At 49.4% G+C, this 20,106-nt stretch overlaps 1 protein-coding gene and 1 long non-coding RNA gene across 2 annotated transcripts in view; one reads left to right on the forward strand and one right to left on the reverse strand.

Annotated features, from left to right (window-relative positions):
- Positions 1–18,764, reverse strand: part of LOC309625287 (uncharacterized protein C14orf132) — a 48,113-nt gene extending 29,349 nt beyond the window's left edge. The window contains exon 1 of the mRNA XM_082384640.1: positions 18,527–18,764. Within this exon, the coding sequence (XP_082240766.1) occupies positions 18,527–18,553 (27 nt within the window). The 5' untranslated portion in view covers positions 18,554–18,764. The remainder of the gene's footprint in view (positions 1–18,526) is intronic.
- Positions 18,765–18,849: 85 nt separating this feature from the next.
- Positions 18,850–20,106, forward strand: part of LOC309625301 — a 53,788-nt gene continuing 52,531 nt past the window's right edge. Inside the window, exon 1 of the long non-coding RNA XR_014242441.1 lies at positions 18,850–18,937. This is a non-coding gene — a long non-coding RNA (uncharacterized lncRNA). The remainder of the gene's footprint in view (positions 18,938–20,106) is intronic.

Consider the following 20,106-nt stretch of genomic DNA (forward strand, 5'->3'; position numbering starts at 1 on the left):
CTGAGTGGCATGGTCGGCTCATGCTGTGGTCTGGGGGGCTCATCCCCAGGGAGCCCTGAAGCCAAAGGATCCTGCGTTCTGCCCATCAGTGCAGCTCTCTCCCACCAGCCCCCGCTGCCCCCTCACCGCAGGGCTCTTCTCTGCAGGCAGAGAGCACCCTTCAGATGCGGCTCGGGAACCTCCCTGAGCCACTCACCAGCCGTCTCCTCAGCTCCCACGGAGCAGCTCCCTGCACATCCCACTTGCTTCCCTTTCTATCCCTGTTTGCCCCCTTTGGAATGGCCGGGATCCAGCCTGGCATGGAGGTGGCATCCCGTGTGGCTAGACGGTGCCCGTTTCTCCCCTCTGCACCTTGGTCTCTGCTTTGAAAACGAAGGCGGTAACCCCTGCTCCCCTCTCAGACTCGCTGGACTCAAAGCTCTGTGTTGCAAATCACGGTGGAAATGTAAGGGTGGCCAATTATTGCCACTCTCCGATTCCCCGCTCAGGCTGAGTTCAGATCGAAGAACCAAGCAGCCCAGCTGCAGAGCCACTGAGTCCAGAGAGGGAGCCGTGAGGAAGATCCCGTGGGTGCCTGGCGGCCGGTTCAAAACGCAACCGTGCTACTTATTTCACCTCTTCGAGCCTCAGTTGCTTCGTCTGAAAAATGGGCAGAATTGGAATTTCTACTTCAGAGTGTGGTGGTGAGGCTTGGCTGTGTTGATGCAGGTAAAGCACTCAGAAGAGAGCCTGGCACCCAGCAAATGGTGGGAGTTACCGTGGTCGGCACTGTCACAGTGACCCAAGGGACTGCCAGCTCCTGGAAGGTCCATTCCTCCAATCCACATGACGTGCACTGAGAGGCGGCAGGAGCTCCTCTCTGCAATGGAGCCGCGTGCTCCTCCCCCCGGAACACCCATGAGCGCCACTTAATTTTCCTGACCAGAAGTATAAAAAATGGACTTCACTCCCTGAGAGCCCAGTAAACATCATTTGTCAGGAGAAGGCTGAGCAGATTTTCCTTTTGCAAAAGATGCCGCTCCTCCCCGTCTGCCCATGGGATGGTCCACCCTGCTTGCCACTGGGGTGCCACGAGCTGCAGGGACCATCAGCCTAAGCCACTCCAGTGGCTCCAAAAAACATCCCGAGGACTAATCCTTGGGTAAGGGCAGAGCAACGGGCAGCTCCAGCCATTGGGACCTGCCTGTAGCCCACTTTTAACAACCCTGTGTGCTCCTCTGGCCCACCCCATTGTCCCGTGTGTGTTACCTTCCTGCTCGGTACATCCTGAATACACAGGATGCTCTCTGAAGCTGGCAGCCTCGCAGATTGACAAGCTCAGAGCTGAGAGGGGCCCTGAGCACTGACCAGGGTCCCAGGCCAGGCATGGTGACTAGTGTTTTCACCATACATGGTGGAAGGAGACGTGATGAGCTGGACCCATGGATGGTGCGGTGCAGAGACGTAAAGCGACTTGTTCAGGTCACACACAACCAGAAAGAGGCTAAAGAGAATTTGGACCAGGATTCTCTGACCGTGATTCCAGGAGTCTTCCATTGCTCCAAGCAGTAAGAGATTCTTACTGCTGGGTGGGTGTGCTCCCACCCTCCCACTCCATACTGTAGCCCAAGAAACAGAAAATAAGGCAGCATCATGGTAGGCACCATCTCCTGGGCAGGCTCTGCACACGCGTGGCCTCGTCTGATCCTCCCAACAGCTCTGCGAGGCGGGAAAGGTCATTACCCCACTTTAGAGATGAGGAAACTGAGGCTTAGGAAGTTGTATGACATGCTGGAGTCTTCCAGCTGGTTTCCAACTCAGGATTCAAAGCCAGGTCTGTCTGACTCTGCATCTCAAACATTTAACCATCAAGCTACACTGAGTTCCTAAATGGAGCCCGGAGAGGGTATATTAGTCACCCCGTCCCAAGGTCAAACAGTAAGTAAACAGCCATTGCCAAGGCCAGAGAGAAGATCTGCAGAGTTCCAAGCTCCTCATCTCTGGACCCCAAAGAAGGATGCGTTGGGCAGTTCGATCTGTATTCCCTGCAGGAGGCAGAACACAGAGGGTCCTGCCATGCGAATGCCCATGAACTGCTACTGAGTGCCGCCAGCATGCTGAGCGATCTGCAAGAAGCTTGCAAAACAAGCTCACACCCCACAGCCTTCTTTCTTTTGCTTTTCCTAATCAGCTCCCTCCAGGGAGCAGCTAGAATGGCCACTTTCCTCACCAGGCAGCAAGCTCCTGTCTTCAACCCCACACTGCATTCAGGAGTCTCAGGCTACCGAAACGAAAAGGCATAAAAGGCATCATAATGGCTTTGCTGAGCATCTGTCACATGCGTTCCAAACAGTCCCTGTTTATCATCTCCTTTCATTCTTCCTTAAATCCTAGGAGGTGGGTTCTGTGTTACAGATGAGGAAGCTGAGGCTCAGAAACTAACTCATCCGGGTCCCGGAGCCCCGATGTGAACCAGGCTCTGCTCTCTGTGCTCTGGGCTTCCCGACACCAGCTTCCCAGGTCCTCGCCACTGGCTGGTGGGCTCGGGGCCAGGATGGCAACTCTACTCCATTTGACAGGAGCCACGAAGACTAGGTCGGGGAGAGACGAAGACAGACGGGAGAGAATCAAGTATCGGAAGGATGACCTCCAGATCATGGTGACTGCGGTTCTGCTGCCTTCTCTCTGTGGTCTGCTCTATACCAGGCACAGTGAGGATGCTTCAAGGACACGACTACAAAGAACTCCTTATAGCACTTTGCGAAAGTAGGAATTATGCCTTTTGCAGGCTGCAGAAACTGAGGATCAGAGAGGCTAGGAGTTTGCCCAAGGTGGCACAGCTCCGGAATGGCCAAGGGAGATGCAAGCCCAGATCTGTGCAGTTTCGAAGGATAAGTATAAACACATTGTTGGGAGACAATTCTTCATGGGTCTTTGTGTTCTGCACGCCTTCTGAGTAAAAGCATAAACAACGCTTGTTCCGGACGATCTTTTCAATGTTTGTACAACAATGATGTTTGTACAGCAAACTGTGTCTCCTAAGAAAGAGACAGCGTCCCCTCTGGGGCAGAGGGCACATTTATTTCCCAACCAGGATGATTATCTCCCTCTGAGATAATATCTCCCTCTGAGACAAAGGTTGGGCAGGTTTGCTAGCAGCTCCCTTTGAAAGAGCGGAGTTTCCTAACTGTGGGGTTCCTCACTGGTACACAAACCCACTGCGCTCACAGAATCCACCCAGGCTGCTCTTCCTGGCCCCCATGGGACCTGTGGGGTCAGAGGCACTGATGTGAACACGAAGTTGATGCTGCTGACGGTGCTGTGGGCAATAAAGCCCTCTGTCTGTGAGTCTAGGGTCTTTGGTCAGCATCTTCTACGTCACGGCAGGCTAGCTCGCAAGCAGGTAAAATTTCACACCCTTCACCGTTCTTGACATATCTGTGCTAAGGTTCACAAAAATCAGCTGCACCAGTCCTGGAAGGGAGAACTGGTTGAACAGCAGCACTCAGGAAAGAGGGACCTCTCATTAGCATGAGGCAAGGTACGGCATTACACAGGGCAAGATTCAGCTCCCAGTGGCCATATTAATGGGTGTATCAGGGCTAGATCCAAGGAGGTGATAGGTTCTTCTGGAGCATCATGTCTTGTTCTGAGAAAACTGATTTGTAAGAAGACTGACAGACCAGAGCCTGACCTGGTTCCAGAGAGAAGAGTCATTTGGAAAAATAGTTGAAGGAAATGGTCACATTTAATCCAAAAAAAAGGGATGACGCAGGAGAATGCAGAATGATGGTTCAAACGTAATAATTGTTACTGGCATTTGTGCAGTCCTGTACAGTGGGTACTTTTACATCCATCCTTTCATTTTATTCTCCTGCCCATGCTGTGAGCTAGGTGTTACTATTCCCATTTAACAGACAGAGAAACTGAGGCTCTAAAAAGTTAAGTATCTTGCTCCAAGTCATGAGGGGCAGAGCCAGGCCTGGGACTTGGGCATCCGGCTTCCCCATCTCAGGTGCTCTCTGCAGCCCCAGGCAATTACAGCCCCAGGCTACCACACGCAAGCAGGATTAGACTCGCTTCCGAGGACCAATGGGCAGAGTTAAAGGGAAGATGATTTTTGACTCAAGAGAGGAAGCTCATAATGAGTAATTCCCATTTACTGACCCCTTACAAGGTGCCACGTTACCATATTTAAGCCTCAAAATCCTGACATCGTAAGTTACCACAACGACCATCATCCCATTGCACAGGTACGAATGCCGAGGCTTGGAGAGATGAGTGATTTCCCCAGATGCACAGTGGCAGGGCCATGTCTGAGCCCAAGGCTACCTGCCTCTAGTGGAAGTCACTGCCTTGCGAGGTGGTGTGAGCTCCCCACCGGTAAAGATACACAGAGAGTGACTCAACCTTCATAGGAATACTGGAGAGGGATTCTGGCATTTTAGGGTAGATCTGCCCAGGTGATCTGGCCAGGGTTCGAAAGCAATGCAAACACATGAGTCAGAATTCACATGCACACAGGTGAGGCAGAAGCCACCCTTAGGTGGTAGAAGAAGGAGGCAGATGGTGTAGACGAACTCGAGCACCTGCTGAGGGGCGGGCTCTGTGCTGCACGACCCCCCTGTGAGGGCGGTGCTGTTACACACCCATTTTTCAGAGGGGGAAAGCGAGGCTCAGAGAGCCTGAGGGTCTGGCCCGAAGTCACCCAGGCAGGAAGGGCTAAGACAGGCTGTCTTGTGCTGAATGGAAAGCCCTAGCCCTGGGTCCCACATGTGGCAGATACCCTGCAGAGGGCAAGGGAGGGCGCTGGGGCCTGGGAGTTTGAGGGACAGGATGCGGGTTGCGGTGGCAGGACTCGGTGTAACTGGTGCCTTCGGGGAAGGTACGAGGCAGGCCAAGGAGGAAGGGCCGGCCAGGTGACGTAGCCCATGGTTTTCTATCCAGCTTTTCCCATGCTTTTATTGGTTCCCTGCTCTCCTTTGATTCCTTTATTAATGATTTACCAGCTCTGGCCCTGGACTGGGCAGCAGCAATGCTGGCATAAATGAGACACGAACCTTTGCCTTCGGGGACCCTCAGACACAGGGGTGCTCTGAGAGAGAGCAGGACGGAGCGTCGGGGGCTCCGAGGAGGAGGGAGGGCCAAGCACTTCCAGAGGGAGCAAGCCTCCACTCCCCCAGACCCCTCCCCGCTTCTTTCAACCTCCTGTGGGCTCCGCCTCTGCCTCCGGCAACCGCCTGTCTGAGTTTTGGAACAAGTTGCTTCAGCCACAATCCGCTCTGCCCACACAGGCCCAGGGAGGGAGACGCAGGCTAACAGAGAGCTGGGCCGTGGAGGTCTGTGACACAGAATCACACCTGCTTGGGGCTCAGGTCCCCCTCCACTCCCACTTCAACGCTCTGCAATCTGTCAGCTGTTACTCAGCATTGGTATCCGGGCCCTGGGCGCAGACCCAGCCTGTCTTAGCCCCTCCTGCCTGGGTGACTTCGGGCCAGACCCTCAGGGTGTCCGAGCCTCACTCTCCTCCTCTCTAAAATGGGCGTGCGATAGCACCGCCCTCACAGGGGGGTCGTGCGGCACAGAACCTGCCCCTCAGCAGGTGCTCGAGTTCATCTACACCATCCGCCCCCTTCTTCTTCCACCCGAGGATGTCTCCTGCCTCACCTGTGTGCTTGAGGTTGATATTCTGTATGTAATCTGTGCTCACATGATGCTGGTGAGGGTGACAAAGATGACGAAGGCTGGTGATAGCTTCTCTCTGGTTCCTTGACATCCCCCAACACAGCACAGGGGGTGTCCCACGGCATGCTGCCTCCATGGCCCTCCCTGCCGGATTGATTTGGTTACTGGGATACACAGCGGGGCCTAGGTGGGATCTCCAGTGGGAGGGAAGTTGGCAGGATGTCAGAGAGGGGGCAGGAGATGCAGGCAGCAGAGCCACGGCTCAGCCAAGAGAGGCGAGGGTGCAGGGGGCCCGGGGAGCGCATTAGTCACCTCCCTCTGGTCTCCCTCAAAGCTGCCGGAAGCCAAGTCTTAATACATTTCTAATCAGCTGCCAGAGCTCCGTGCTGAGGAGATGGATGAGGGGCTGTAACGGGGTCTGGAGAGGACAAACAGGGCCCCAGCTGTTGGCTGCCACCCTGGGTGGGCCTGAGGCTGGAGCAGCCTGCTTCCCACCCCCTCACTTTCATCTCCCTGGGGAATGAGGCTCCCCCGAGTCCAGGTGCCTGGGATGGAGGCCCAAGGAAGCCAGCCCTGCTCAATAGGCTGCCCAACGTCTGGCTGCCAAACCTGACACCCGGATCACTCCCTGGCTCTCACGATGTCCCATGGAGCATCTTGTCACAAGACTCTCTGAAGGAACTCAAGTGACAATGGCAGCGCAGAAAGGAATTTGGATAGTCCACGCACTGTTCGGCTTTCTAAGTCTGGTATCAGAGACTCACCTGTGAGCTTCCATACATTACCCACATTTTATGACATTCAGAAGAGGCAGAGAAATGCCAGATCAAGGTTCCACAGAGGGGAGGGAGAGGCCGTGGGCCAGGTTCAGACTTAATGTTATATTCCTTTTCCCACAACGGGAGGAAAGGAGTAGGGGTGGAAGCATACTTCTTAAAAACACAGGGTTAAGAAAATTCTGCTTCCAGCCAAGATGGAGTAACAAGGACTGGATCTACCCTCCCAACGGAACCAATAAAAAAATGGACAGAACATAGGGAAATGGTTTTCAAGACGTTGGACATCAGGCAGTGAGGGACAGTGACCTTTGAGAGATGGGAACAAGTAATTGACTCTGTTTACTGCCTGGGAAGAGTTTCCAGGCTGTGGAGCAGGAAAGGGGAACCCAGACAGAGCCCAGTGGACTCTGGGGTTGAAGAGATGACACTGAGAGTCTGGGGAGACCAAGGCAGCTGGAGACCATGAGGGAGAGGATACAGAGGAGAGAGCTAAACAGAGATCTGCAGAAGAACCGTTCAAATATTTAGCAGAGGACTGGTGAGCACATGTGCGTGAGGAAAACACCTGCGGCAGCAAAGAATCACCCTGAAGGATGACAGGGAATAGTACCTCGCATCCATACAGGCCAGAAATAGTACCTGTTTCCACCAGCCATTCTGAAAAAATCTCATAATTCACAGGGCATTGGGTAGAAAACTCAGAGCAGTCTTGCCTCGGTAGTGGGAAAATATTACTCTTAGACTAAAGATGGCTCTGGTCCTGCCTAACAGATCTTAAAAGCAAGACCCAAAAGGATCAAACTGTTTCCAAGTAACATTACTGCATCTCAGAACAAAGCTTGAGACTATTTATAAGAACACAGAAATATCTAACATCCAACAAGGTAAAATTCACGATGTCTGGCATCCAATCAAAAATTATCAGGCATGCAAAGCAGCAGGAAAATATGATTCATAATGAGGAGAAAAAGCAATCAATCAAAACCAGCCCAGAGCTGATGCACATTTAGAATTAGTATATGAGGACTTTTGAACAGTTGTTATAACTGTATTCCATATGTTAAAAAGCTAGAGGAAACACTGAGCATGTTAAGAAGAGGACTGAAAATATAAGAAAGACCCAAATTAAACTTCTAGATATGAAAACTACAATGTCTGAGGTCGAAAATACACTGGATGGGATTAGCAGAGATTAGATATTCAAAAAAATATTGCTGAGCTTGAAGATATGTCAATAATAACTATCCAAAATGAAAAAAAAAAAAAAGCCTCAAAAAAATGAACAAGCATCAAAAAGCATCAGGAAGCTGTGAGACAATGTCAGGCAGCCTGATATACATGCAAACAGAATCTCCAAAGGAGCGGAGAGAGACAGGGGAAGAGAGACTCTGTAAAGAAATAATGGAAAACTCATAGAACTCAACAATAAAAAATAATCTAATTAAAAATGGGCAGAGGACCTGAATAGGCACTTTTCCAAAGAAGATATTCAAATGACCAACAGGTACATGAAAAGGTGCTCAACATCACAAGTCATCAGGGAAAAATACAAATCAGAACCACAGTAAGATATCATCTCATGCCTGTTAGAATGACTACTATCAAAAAGACAGAGATAACAAGTGTTGGAGAAGATGTGGAGAAAAAGGATCCCTTGTGCATTGTTGATGGGAATGTAAATTGGTGCATCCACTATGGAAAACAGTATGGGGGTTCAAAAATTAAATTAAATAATTAAAAATAGAACTAACGTATGATCCAGCAATTCCACTTCTGGGTATGTATCTGAAGGAAAAGAAATCACTGTCCTGAAGAGACATCCACACACACAGTACAATAACCAGGACACTGAAACAAACTAAGTGTCTATTAACAGATGAATACTTAAGGAAAATGTGGTATATTAATATCTACATACATGTATATATGTGTATATATAAAATTCAGTCATGAAAAAGAAGGAAATCTTGTCATTTGAGACATACTAGATGGACCTTGAGGGCATAATGCTAGGTGAAATAAGTCAGAGAAAGATACTCTCACTTATACGTGGAATCTAAAAAAAATAAACTCATAGGAACAGACCAGATTGGTGTTTTCCAGAGGCAGGAGGTGGGGAACTGGGTGAAAGTAGTCAAAAAGTACAAACTTCCAGTTATAAGATAAATAGGTTCTGGGGATATAATGTACAGCATGGTGATTATAGCTAAATACTGTATTTTATATATGAAAGTTGCTAAGAGAGTACATCTTAAAAGTTCTCATCCCAAGAAAAAAAGAATTGTAACTACGTGAGGTGACAGATGTCAACTAAACTTATTGTGGTAATCTTTTTTGCAGTATATACATGTATGAAATCATTGTGTTGTACACCTTACACTTATACAATGTTATGTCAACTATATCTCAATAAAACTGGAGGGGGGAGAAAGAATGGCAGAGAATTTTCCGAATGTGACGAAAAGTATAAACTCACAGATACAGGAAGCTCCCAAACCCTAAGGACGAGAAGCAGGAAGAAAACTACACTAACGTACATTATAATCAAAGTGCTCAAAAATCAATACGGAAAAAACTGTAAACATAGCCAAAGGAAAAAAAAGACACATTATGTTCGAAGGAACAAGATAAGGACGGCAGCAGATTTCTCAGTGGAAACAAGGGAAGCAGGAAGATGGTTGAATAATACCTTTAAAGTATTGAAAAACAGTCAATCTAGAATTCTATGCCAAGTAAAAAATAAACATTCAAAAGTGAAAGCCAAAAAAAAAAAAAGACTTTTTCCTCAGACATACAAAAACTGAAAGAATTCATCACCAGCACTTTTGAACTACTAGAAATGTTAAAGTCCTTTAGACAGAAAGAAAATGATAACACATAGAAATATGGACCTACACAAAGGAATAAAGAGCACTGGAAATAGTACCCATATGGGAAAATATTTAAGTTTTTCCCTTACTATTTAAATCTCTTTAAAAGGTAATTAACTTTTAACAAAAATGATAACAATACAATGTGAGGTTTAAAACACACATAGAAGTGAAATGTGCAACAATAATAGCACAAAAGTTTAGAGGGGAGAAATAGAAGTGTATTGTTATAAGGTTCTTACACTGAATGTGAAGTGGCATAATATCATTTGTAGATAGGCTGTGCTAAGCTAAAGATATACACTATAAATCCTAAAGCAACCACTAAAATAACAAAACAGTTATAGCCAATAAGCCAAGAGAGGAGACAACATGAGATAATAAAAAATTCTCAACGAATCCAAAAGAAGGTAGAAAAAGAAGAAAAGGGGAACAAAGAACAGGTGGGACCAATAGGAAACAAACAGTGAGATAGTAAATTTAAACCCAACTATTAAAAAAACACATTAAACATAAATGGTTTAAACACTCCAGTCAGAAAGCAGAGATTGTAAAATTGGATTTAAAAAATAAGCTGAAGAGGCACAGAGATCTGGGTTTGAATCCCAGCCTATGTGCCCTGGGGCAAGTGACTTTGCCTCTCTAAGCCTCAGTTTTTTCATCTGTAAAATGGATCTTAAAATTGCCTATTCCATGGGGGTGTCATAGGATTTAGAAGTGAGATTCTATGTATTATTCAACCCAGGGCCTGCCTGGTACCTCCTAAACATTTGATAAAAGGCAGCTATGATAGGAAGGTACAAGGACATCTTGAGGGGACAGAACCGGGAGGGAGTAAACAGAGATGGGTTTCCATCATCTCAGAGTAGAGAAGCTGGAGTTTGGACCCCCAAAGTTGGGCTGAGTTCACAGCAGGTGCTCCACAAACACTCAAGTGTTCAATTGGAGATTTGCAATCCACTTCCAGACGACCTGGTTCTCTTAGCTCTGTGAGATATAATTGTTTCAAGTCAGATGGAATGTCTTGACTCTTAAAACACTATCTAGAAATTTGGTCTACAAAATGTACTACAGATTTTTATTTCTTCTTTAACTTCTCATTACACCCCTGCAAAAATGTAGCCTATATGCTCTCCCGAGGCAGGTCTAATTAGAATGATAAAATATTTAAATCTTTAAAATCGGAATTCAAAGTTCAAGACAAGCCCTTTGGTTGAAAACATCTGAGATAACAGACAATTTGTATTTTAATAATTCTTGCTTAAAGAAAAAGGAGCAGGGCTTCCCTGGTGGCGCAATGGTTGAGAATCTGCCTGCCAATGCAGGAGGAACGGGTTCGAGCCCTGGTCTGGGAAGATCCCACATGCCGCGGAGCAACTAGGCCCGTGAGCCACAACTACTGAGCCTGTGCGTCTGGAGCCTGTGCTCTGCAACAAGAGAGGCCGCGATAGTGAGAGGCCCGCACACCGCGATGAAGAGTGGCCCCCGCTCGCCGCGACTGCAGAAAGCCCTCGCACAGAAACGAAGACCCAACACAGCCATAAATAAATAAATAAATAAATTTTAAAAAAAGAAAAAGGAGCAGTTGCTGGCTGGGGAAAACAGTCTCTAAGTAGCAGATTGCCAGACACCCTAGAATTCTCTTTCTCTGGGAAGCGCTGTGTTCCTCTGGGGAGGGAAGACTGCTGCTGGTTTCTTGCAAATCTTTGGGAATGCTCCCACTGGCCCTTGAGAATAGCTACGACCATTTCAAGAGATAACAGAATTGCCTCTTCAACTTGACCAGAAGTCTTTTGTGGATTTTCCCCCTCCACGAAAAATGATTAAAATGCAAATTAACCGTGAGACTCCCAAGGCCCAGGGGGAGGGAGGGTGGGAGAAGGGAGACGAGCAGTGGATGTTATCAGCATCTCAGCTATGATTAGACCATACATCTTATCTTCCAGAAAGACCCACTCAGTGGGACATAATGTTCCAGGTGGGACTGTGTCCTCCCACCAGCAAGGCCAGGGTTCTAAGAGCTGGGCTGAAGGGGGAAGTCAGGGGAGGGCCCTGCTCCTTAAACCCACGAAGCCTCCTCAGATCTCCCCCCAGCAGGTAGTGATCCCCCTTCCCACGTCTCCTCACTCCATCCCGTGTCCCACAGCTCTTCTTCCCTCCATAACTCAAGGAACCTACTGTCTTCCCAGTTAGTACCTATTAGGCTGAACTATATGAAATTTTCATTTTGTAGGTCAAAATGGTCCAACATCAGCAACTTCGTATGGTTCAGTCTAGTAAAGTTATGGTGCAGCTCCTTAGGAATAATTTACTTCTCTCCTGGGCTTGGAAATTTTTTATAAGGTTTTGTCAAGCTCCACACACATCTGTCTAGTCTAGAGATACTTATCGCAATGGCAGTCCCAGGATGAACCCAGCCCACATACCTATTCTGTCTGGACCAGGTGTAGCCTGTGTCCAAAGATGTTTGCCATTCATCCCTCCTTCCCCCTTGGACATGCGTGCTGCTTCCTGCATCAAGAGCTAGAATCTGGTTCCCTTGTCCTTAAATCTGGGCTGGCCTTCAGATTTTCTTGACCAAACGAATGTGGAGTTAGTGACATTCTGGGACTTCCCAGTCTGGTTCATAAGAAGCTTCGCAGCGTCCACCTAGGAATGCTGATTCGAGGGGGAAGGCAGTGCTACACAAAAAGTTCGATGACCCTGATACCACCATGCTGGGAGGAAGCCCCACTTGCCTAAAGAAACATTTGCTGGATGTTTCACTGAAGATGAAACATTGAAGATGAAACATTTGCATCTTCAGACATGTGTGTGAAGCTGTGAGACTCCAGCCCCAGGCCCCAGCTGATGCCATCAAGGCAGAAACAGACTGCCTAGCCCACTTCTTCCTAAATTCTGGTCCCACAAAAGAAATTATTGCTACCACGGAGTAACTGAAATGGTAAGCAATAAGTAATTATTAAAACAGCCCACATCATCGTTGGTCGGTTAGTTTAAAATTTTTAATTAGTTGCCAACATTTGAAAATCCAGACTGCTTATAAGCATCGGAGTTTTCAGTTTTCTTAAAAACCCACAAGCACCCGCAGCCCTGGGCCTGTGAGTTTGCATAGCATGGGCAAGTTGCTGGAGCTCAGAGCCGCCGTCTGTGCCCCCTCCAGGCCACAGCCCTGCTCTCAGGTCACCACAGCCCCCCACCCCACCCTGCTCCACTCCATGAGGCCACCTGCCTGGTCCTGGTCCCTCCGGCTTCATCTCCGCTCCCTCCCACCTGCCCCTGGGCCCAACCAAATGGTCACTTGCAACCTTCATTCCCAATAAGAGACACTATTCCATTTCAAGCCATTTCATGTCATTCCCCCCCGCCTGGAGTGTCCTCCTTCGTCTATATAACAGCTATGCATCCTTCAAACTCAGCTCAATTCAAACCTCCGGAAGCCTTCCCCGACCTCCAGAGCTGGATGAGGTGCCTCTTCTGCCGTACCAGGGCACCTATGTTTACCTCCACCCTGTCACATATCACACAGTAGGGCCTGTGACCCTCTGCCCCCCAGCGCTCCACGTAGGGAGGGCCTAGCACACAGGAAATGATTGTTAAATGACTAGATGAACAGTTCCACGAGGTAGGCCATTTGTCCCCATTTCACAGATGATGAAACTGAGGTTTAGAGAAGTGATCTCTCCACTGCCTCTCAAAGACCAGTGACCACCAACACAAAAACCAAGATCCTTATTCTTCAGGGATCTTCAGACCCTATTATAGGTTGAGCTGTGTCTCCCCAAAAGATATACTGAAGTCCTAATTCCCAGTACCTGTGAATGTGACCTTATTTGAAAATAAGATCTCTGCAGATGTCATCAAAAAAAGATGAGGTCAATAGGGTGGGCCCTAATCCAATATGACTGGTGTCCTGATAGGAAGAGAAGAACAGACAAGCTACAGAACACCAATGATTGCAGACCACACCCACGAGGCTAAGAGAGAGTCACGGGCTTGTCCTCCCCAGAGCCTTCGGAGAGACCACAGCCCTGTCGACTTTGGACTTGGAGCCTCCAGAACTGGGAGAGATTACATTTCTGCTGTTTTAAGTCACCCAGTTTTTGGTAATTTGTTACGGCAGCCGTAGGAAATGAATACAGATTTCTTTAAAAACTTGTTTCAAAATGTACGTAAACATGCTACTTTGTGTACCTCGGGGGCTCAACGATTCCCTGAAGCTGATCCGTGGAAGGGTCCCGGTTCCTCCCACCGTCCCCCAGCACTTGGACTGCTCTGGGAGGTGGTATGACGACGTGAAGGGTGCTCCTGTGTCAGCCCCACTCATGGCTCCCCAGCCTGTCAGCCGAACCACCTGGGCTCTCCATTTCCTCCCTGTCTGTACCATGACAGTAATATGGGCACCCATTCCAACTCTAGGTTTCCCACCTGTGCCAGGTGTGGTCTGGAGGAAGGGAGAACCTCAATTTTCTTTCTTTTTTTTAAATTTACTTTATTGATGTATATAGCTGATTTACGATGTTGTGTTAGTTTCTGGTGTACAGCAAAGTGATTCAGTTATACACACACACACACACGTATTTTTTCACATTCTTTTCCATTATGGTTTATCACAAGATATTGAATACAGTTCCCTGCTTTATATAGTAGGACCTCGTTGTTTATCCATTCCATATTATATATATTCCATATTATATATATATATTATATAGTTTGCATCTGCTAATCCCAAACAAGAACCTCAATTTTGGAGCAATCTCCCAGGTTACATTATTTTGGGCCTGAATATTTTAATTTGCTGAATTGATATTGGAGTGACTTCCAGGGACGACATGACTTTTTAGGACCTAAAAGGGACCAAGGACCTGCTCCATCCAAAGAGTGGGGAGGGGAACAGCCCCACAGTGTGGGTTTAGGGTCCAGGTCTCAACCTTGATTGCACACTGGAATCAATTATGGGATAAAAAGAAAACACTGATGTTGGCTCCCAGCTCGACTCAGATGGGAGTGTCTGGGGCAGGACCTGGGCAGCAAGACCCTTAAAAACTCCCAGGTGATTCTAGTGGCAGCAACATTTGGGAACTACTGGGTTTAAACTAGTCACCGTAAGGACAATGCAAGACAAAAATGAGAGCGAGCTCTTATGCCATAGGCATGCTTCTTCTACAGGGAGTTACAACCTAGAAACATGTAAACGGGGCTCCTTGTCCCTCTAGCTCATTCCATGCGCTGGCCCAGCACACAGTAGGTCTCTTAAATGTTCATTCCCTTCCCGAGGTCTCAGGGTCTCTGAATTTCACGCATGATCCTGGGCTTCCCCCAGAGCAAGCGCTCCAAGATTCCCAGGTGGAAGCTTCAGGCTTCTTACAAACCAGTCTCAGAATGTCAAGCTAATCTCAGAATGTCACTCACACTGCATTGTCTTGGTCAGAAAAATCACTAAGGCCAGCTCACATTAAGGGGAGGGGAATCAGATCTTAACCTCCCTCATGGGGGGCCAACATGTACCTCCAGGAGGTAGGGAAGGAATGGACGGGGCCGTCTTTGGAGACAGGCTAGCCCACCGACAACGAAGGGATTTGAGGATCAGTCTTCAAGATCTGTGACTCTCCCCTCCCCTCCAGCTCCTAGGGGGTTCGGGTAGCCTTGCCCTCCTGGCCATCCCTGGCCATAGGGAAATGCATGCCCCTGTTTACTATTCAACCCTCCAGAATCTCCAGGGACTGTGTAGAGTGGGGCTGGGGTGTTTCCAGGGTGGGGGAAAGAGAGGCCGAGTGCCTCCAGGGCTCAGGGTCGAGCTGAGTCTTTACATCTTCAGCGACCACAGCCTCTTCTAAGCCCAAACCCACAGCCCGGTGTACCCGCACCAGGGAGGGCACATCTGCATAAGAGGATTTGTTGGATAACTGATGTCCACTCTGTACATCCAAGAAGAGTGTCTTTTTGATACTTAGCTTTTGAGAGGGAAATCTATCTAAAATGGCATATATCCTCCAGGTCTTTTTAAGCCATGTAGAGGAATCATATTTCACAACTTGGTGAAGGGGAAGAGACTTGGGTTTTGGAGCCACAAGAATATGGGTTTTTTTCACTCCACCAGTGAATCAAACAGGTGTGCACTTCCGACTCCATCCATCCCTCCAGCTTCTGGCCTCTACGGGGGCTGGGGCTTTCCCAGGGCACCGCTTCAATTATAAACTACTCCTGCTCAGTCACCTACAATGGCTCCCACCGTCTACTGATTAAATGTGAACTTCTCATCCTGGGCAGTTAGTACCTTACAACCTGGCCTGGCCTCTGTCCCCCAGTTCTACTGTGCTCCCTACCCTCCAGTTTCCTGAAGGATTCTGTGAACATATTCTGGGCTTTCCTACCTCCATGCCTCTCTGCTTATTTTTTATTTTTTTGGCCGCTCCGCCTGGCTTTCGGGATCTTAGCTCCCTGACCAGAAATTGAACCCAGGGCCATGGCAGTGAAAGCGCCAAGCCCCAACCACTGGACCGCCAGGGAAGTTCCGTACCTCTCTGCTTAGAATGCCCTTATTCCCAGGCCCGCTAGGGGAAATCTGCCTCTAGTTCTCAGCCATCAGAACCCCCAGCCTCAAGTACCGATGAACAGGTGTTTGGGGGGGGCGGCATGTGACACCTCAAATTCACTATCTTTTCCTGTTAATGGCTTTTCCTGCACATACATCTTGTCTTATCCTCATCCAATCATCTAACAGATGCTTGTGGAGGGCCTACTTTATACCAGGCATTTTGGTCGCCCTTTCTAGGAATGGCCTGGTCCATCATTTCTCCACTACTCTCCAAGCATCCAGAAAGAAAATCTACATCCCATTCAACTTTGTCCCCCAGCACCCCTGTCCCAGTGCCTGGCACAGAGCTTGGCACAAGGCAGGCACTCAACATTAGCTGAACAAGTGGATGGAGGCCTTCACACGTCTCTATCAAACTGCCTTCTGCTGACGCGTGGGGACATCGACTTGGTCACATGCAGCAGTCACCGTACACCCACAGCATATGCTGTGCACTCACTGTGCCCAAGCACTGCTAAGTGCTACAGACAAAGACGTAAAAGTTCCCACCCTTGTGAGGATAAGAGGGACAGAGCAACACCAGAATGAAATCCATTAGATCACGACGCACCACAAGGAGAGCACTTCCTGGGGGGAGGAGGAGAGATGAGTCATCTTTAAATATGTCCTTCCTGTCCCTTATTTTGTGTCTTTCTCAGGGGGAAGCAATAAGGTGGAAACCCAGCAGCTTTGCAGATCCTCAGACCCAGATTTGAAACCCATTTTCCTCCTTGCTAATGGTGTGTCCTGGGCAAATTGTTTCATTTCACTGAAGTTTGGTGTCCTGATCTGTAAAATGGGGATAACAGTGCCAATGTCACAGATATGTAAGGATTTACTGTAATCAAGTGTGTAAGCGCCCGCGTCTGGCACATAGCAGATGCTCAGCAAAACGTCAGCATCTCTCCCCGTTTGGTGGTACTTCACGTTTCTGTCCCTGCAGCTAACCCAGGACTGAGTGTGTAATCAATGCCCAAACATCTGTGCAGGAAAAGCCAAACATCTGTCCACAGTAATAAATTGACCACATTAAACTCGAATTGTAAACAAAAAAGAAGAAAAAAAAAAAACCAGAACTCCATCTCTGCACAGGCTCTGCCTATAGGTGCTGAAAAGCCCTACGTTTATTTTGTCAAGTTACCATAGCAACTCCTGATGCTCCAGCCAGCCCCAGGATTAGCAGTAATCAATTTATCTTGTAACCATGGAAATGCCAGCTGTTTGGTGGGATCCAGAGCTGGGAGGCAGAGGTAGATATTGTGTGAGCTCTTCTCCCCTCTAGAAATAAATCCGGTGAAGCCTCCTCAGTCATCACGCAGTTACAGTCAGCACTATCTAAAATGATGTCCATATGACAATATTTATAAACATGGGTTTAGGAACAGGAGACAGAAAATTAGGCAAAAAAAAAGACCAGCATGGCTCATGGGAGCAATTAGCATTATGGAAAACCTGTTAAGAGACTGCCAAGAGCTGGAATCTGGGTTCCCTTGAGCCAACTTGGGGATCCTGCACCCATTCCTGCTTGCGCTGGGAGCTCGCTGTCCTTACAGCCTAGATTTTGCTGTTACTTTTTAAACAGATTTCCACCATGGTGAAGTTTGGGGGAAAAGGAAAGTGTCCCCTGAAACTCCACTCCCTGGAAAAGTAAACAGCAGCCAGTGGACCCCTGCCACATGCCCAGGGGACAGAGGGAACCTAGGGGGCTTTCCTACCACTGGGCTCCCAACATAACCAACTCGATAGAAGGTGCAAGGTCTGAATTTGGTACATGGGGACTTACTCTCCTAGCCCAAATGCGGTGGCCCTTCCCTGGAGCCAGAGTGTAACTCCAAAAGGCCACAGACAGCTCCAGCTCCGGAAAGCAGGAGTCTGCCTTTGTTCTGGCTCCAGAGTTAAGGCACCAAAACATAAAGATCACTCCACGCGCAGAGCTTCAGGGGATTCCCCTGGAGAAAAAAATCCAAGCGATGAGAGGTCATCTGTTTTGTCTGCCACTGGGAACCTGTTTTGTGTCGAGAGAAGAGTTATGGTCGCGCCAGGCACTGATGGCTACAGACTCAGCACAAAGCAGAAAAAGGAGCAAACGACTGCTGCGCTCTGGCGCTTGGCTGGTCACAGAGCGGGTCTCGCCGCCTTCCTCGGGCTACAGTCTGTGGTCTCCACCACACGGGAGAAAAGTGAGGGGGGAGGCGCCCGAGGTCAGCAGCAAGTGACAGATTACCCGGCGCCTCGGGAAGATACAGAATGGGGAAGAGCGAGGTTGCCTGCCCACCCGGGTGCGCACGGATCTGCGCTGCCCCGCCTTGGAGGGCTACGGGGCAACGGAGGGAGGACCGCAGGTGGAGGATGGGCAGGGAGGGGACCCCTGCCGAGGCCCCTCGCACAGGTCGATCCGGGGAACACTGGGCGCACAGCCTGCCCCACCCCCGGGAGCCATGCTCGCCGCCCCAGACGCGCGCACCCAGTGGGGATGCCAGCTCCGGACAAAGGACCCGCGCTCGGATCCCCGGCGGGCGCCACCGCCCGACCTGAACCCTCCCGGTGCGCTCAGCCCCGGCGGGGAGGGCGAGACCGTGGCCCCGAACCTGCCCAAACTTGGCGGCCCGGGGCGCGCGTGGAAGGAGCCCCATTACCTGTGCGGCCATAAAGGACAGATCCATGGTGTCGCTGCTGCCGCCGGCGCTCGAGTCCTCCCTGCCGCTGCTGGTCCAGCCGCCCGCACAGCTGCCCGGGAGAAGGCCACGCAGCGAGCAGGCCTCCCCGAAGCCCCGCGGCGGCGACGCCGACCTCGGCAACCGGGTGGGGGCGGCAGGTCCCGAGCCCGCGCGGCGCCCTCAGCTCCCTCTGCGCGCACAGGGATGAGGGCTTGGAGCCTGGGGGCGGGGTGGGGCGGGGCTCGGGGCGGGGAGGGGGCAAGGCGCCCCTTCACGTGACCACTCCCTGTGCCACCCCCGAGGGCGGGGCTTGGTGGAACCCCGGAAGGCTCGCAGTCGCTTCTCTTCGCGTGCTGGAGGGAGGAACTGAGGCACGAGGTCGCCTGTCTGGTGGGTGCAAGAACCAGCCCTGAACCCAAGTCCAGTGCTGTTGGCGCCCTGCCCCGTGCTGTTGAGCCCAGTTCCCTGGGGGGTGCCAGCGGGGCTTTCGTGGGGCTGGCCTGCTAGGGTCAGGGTTAACAGGCTTTTTGTGCCGACACTGCGCCCAGAGTCCGGTGTCCTCGGGGCTCTGGAACTGGGCAGAAGAAGGTTTAAATCCTAGCTCTGCTCTTGCGGCTTGGGCAAGGTAGTGGCTCTCTGAGCCTGGGTTTTGTCATCTGTAAAATGAAGAAAACAGAACCAGAGAGTTTAATGAGATCATGAATCTGGTACATAGTGTCTTCAATAAATGTGAGCTCTAACATGGCTAATAACGTAACAGAGACTAAACTGTGAATGGTGCCTTCTAGAATTGCACAGTGCACAACTTCCACAGCTGGTACCTTATGGCCCTGTTTTAATCTTTCCGTACCTCCAACAAGTATCCCAAACGTGCGTCTGCAATAGCTAAAATGAGGACAATGGCAGAGATGCCGGAAGGAGCCCATTCCCATGTGTGCGTGTGTGTGTGTGTGACACCCCAGACCTGGTGACTGGCCCATAGGAGAGCAGGTGGGAGCTTTGTCCATCTTGAAGGGCTCACTGGTAGGGATTGGGTTGTGTGTTACCTGTGCGGCCATAAAGGACAGATCCATATATGTCCCTACTGCTGCCTGTGCCGGAAACCTCGCTGCACAGCTGACGGGGAGAAGGTCATGCAGCGAGCAGGCGTCCCTGAATCCCTCTGTGGCGGCAGCGCTGACCTCAGCGAATGGGACCAGTGCCTTACTGACAATGCTTGTGTCCCCTCAAAATTCATATGTTGAAACCAGTCTGATAGTATTTGGAGGTGGGACCTTGGAGAAGTAATTAAGTCACTAGGTCATGAGGGTGGTGCTCTCGTGAGGGGATTAATGCCCTTTTAAGAAGAGACACCAGAACAGAAGTTCATTTAATTAAGTCAAAGTTTATTAATATTTAACTATACACTTAGCCTTTGTTGAAGAAATCCTTTCTCAACTTGAGACCATAGAGATAGTCTCCTGTAGCTTTTAATTTTTATTTTATTTTTTCATATTTCGGCCCTTTTCTTACTGATTATTGTTTTGGTACGGGTTAAGGAAGAAATTTCATCTTTTCCA

Source organism: Balaenoptera borealis (assembly GCF_965194805.1).
Source record: "Balaenoptera borealis genome assembly, chromosome: 3".
Classification (NCBI taxonomy): Eukaryota; Metazoa; Chordata; class Mammalia; order Artiodactyla; family Balaenopteridae; genus Balaenoptera; species Balaenoptera borealis.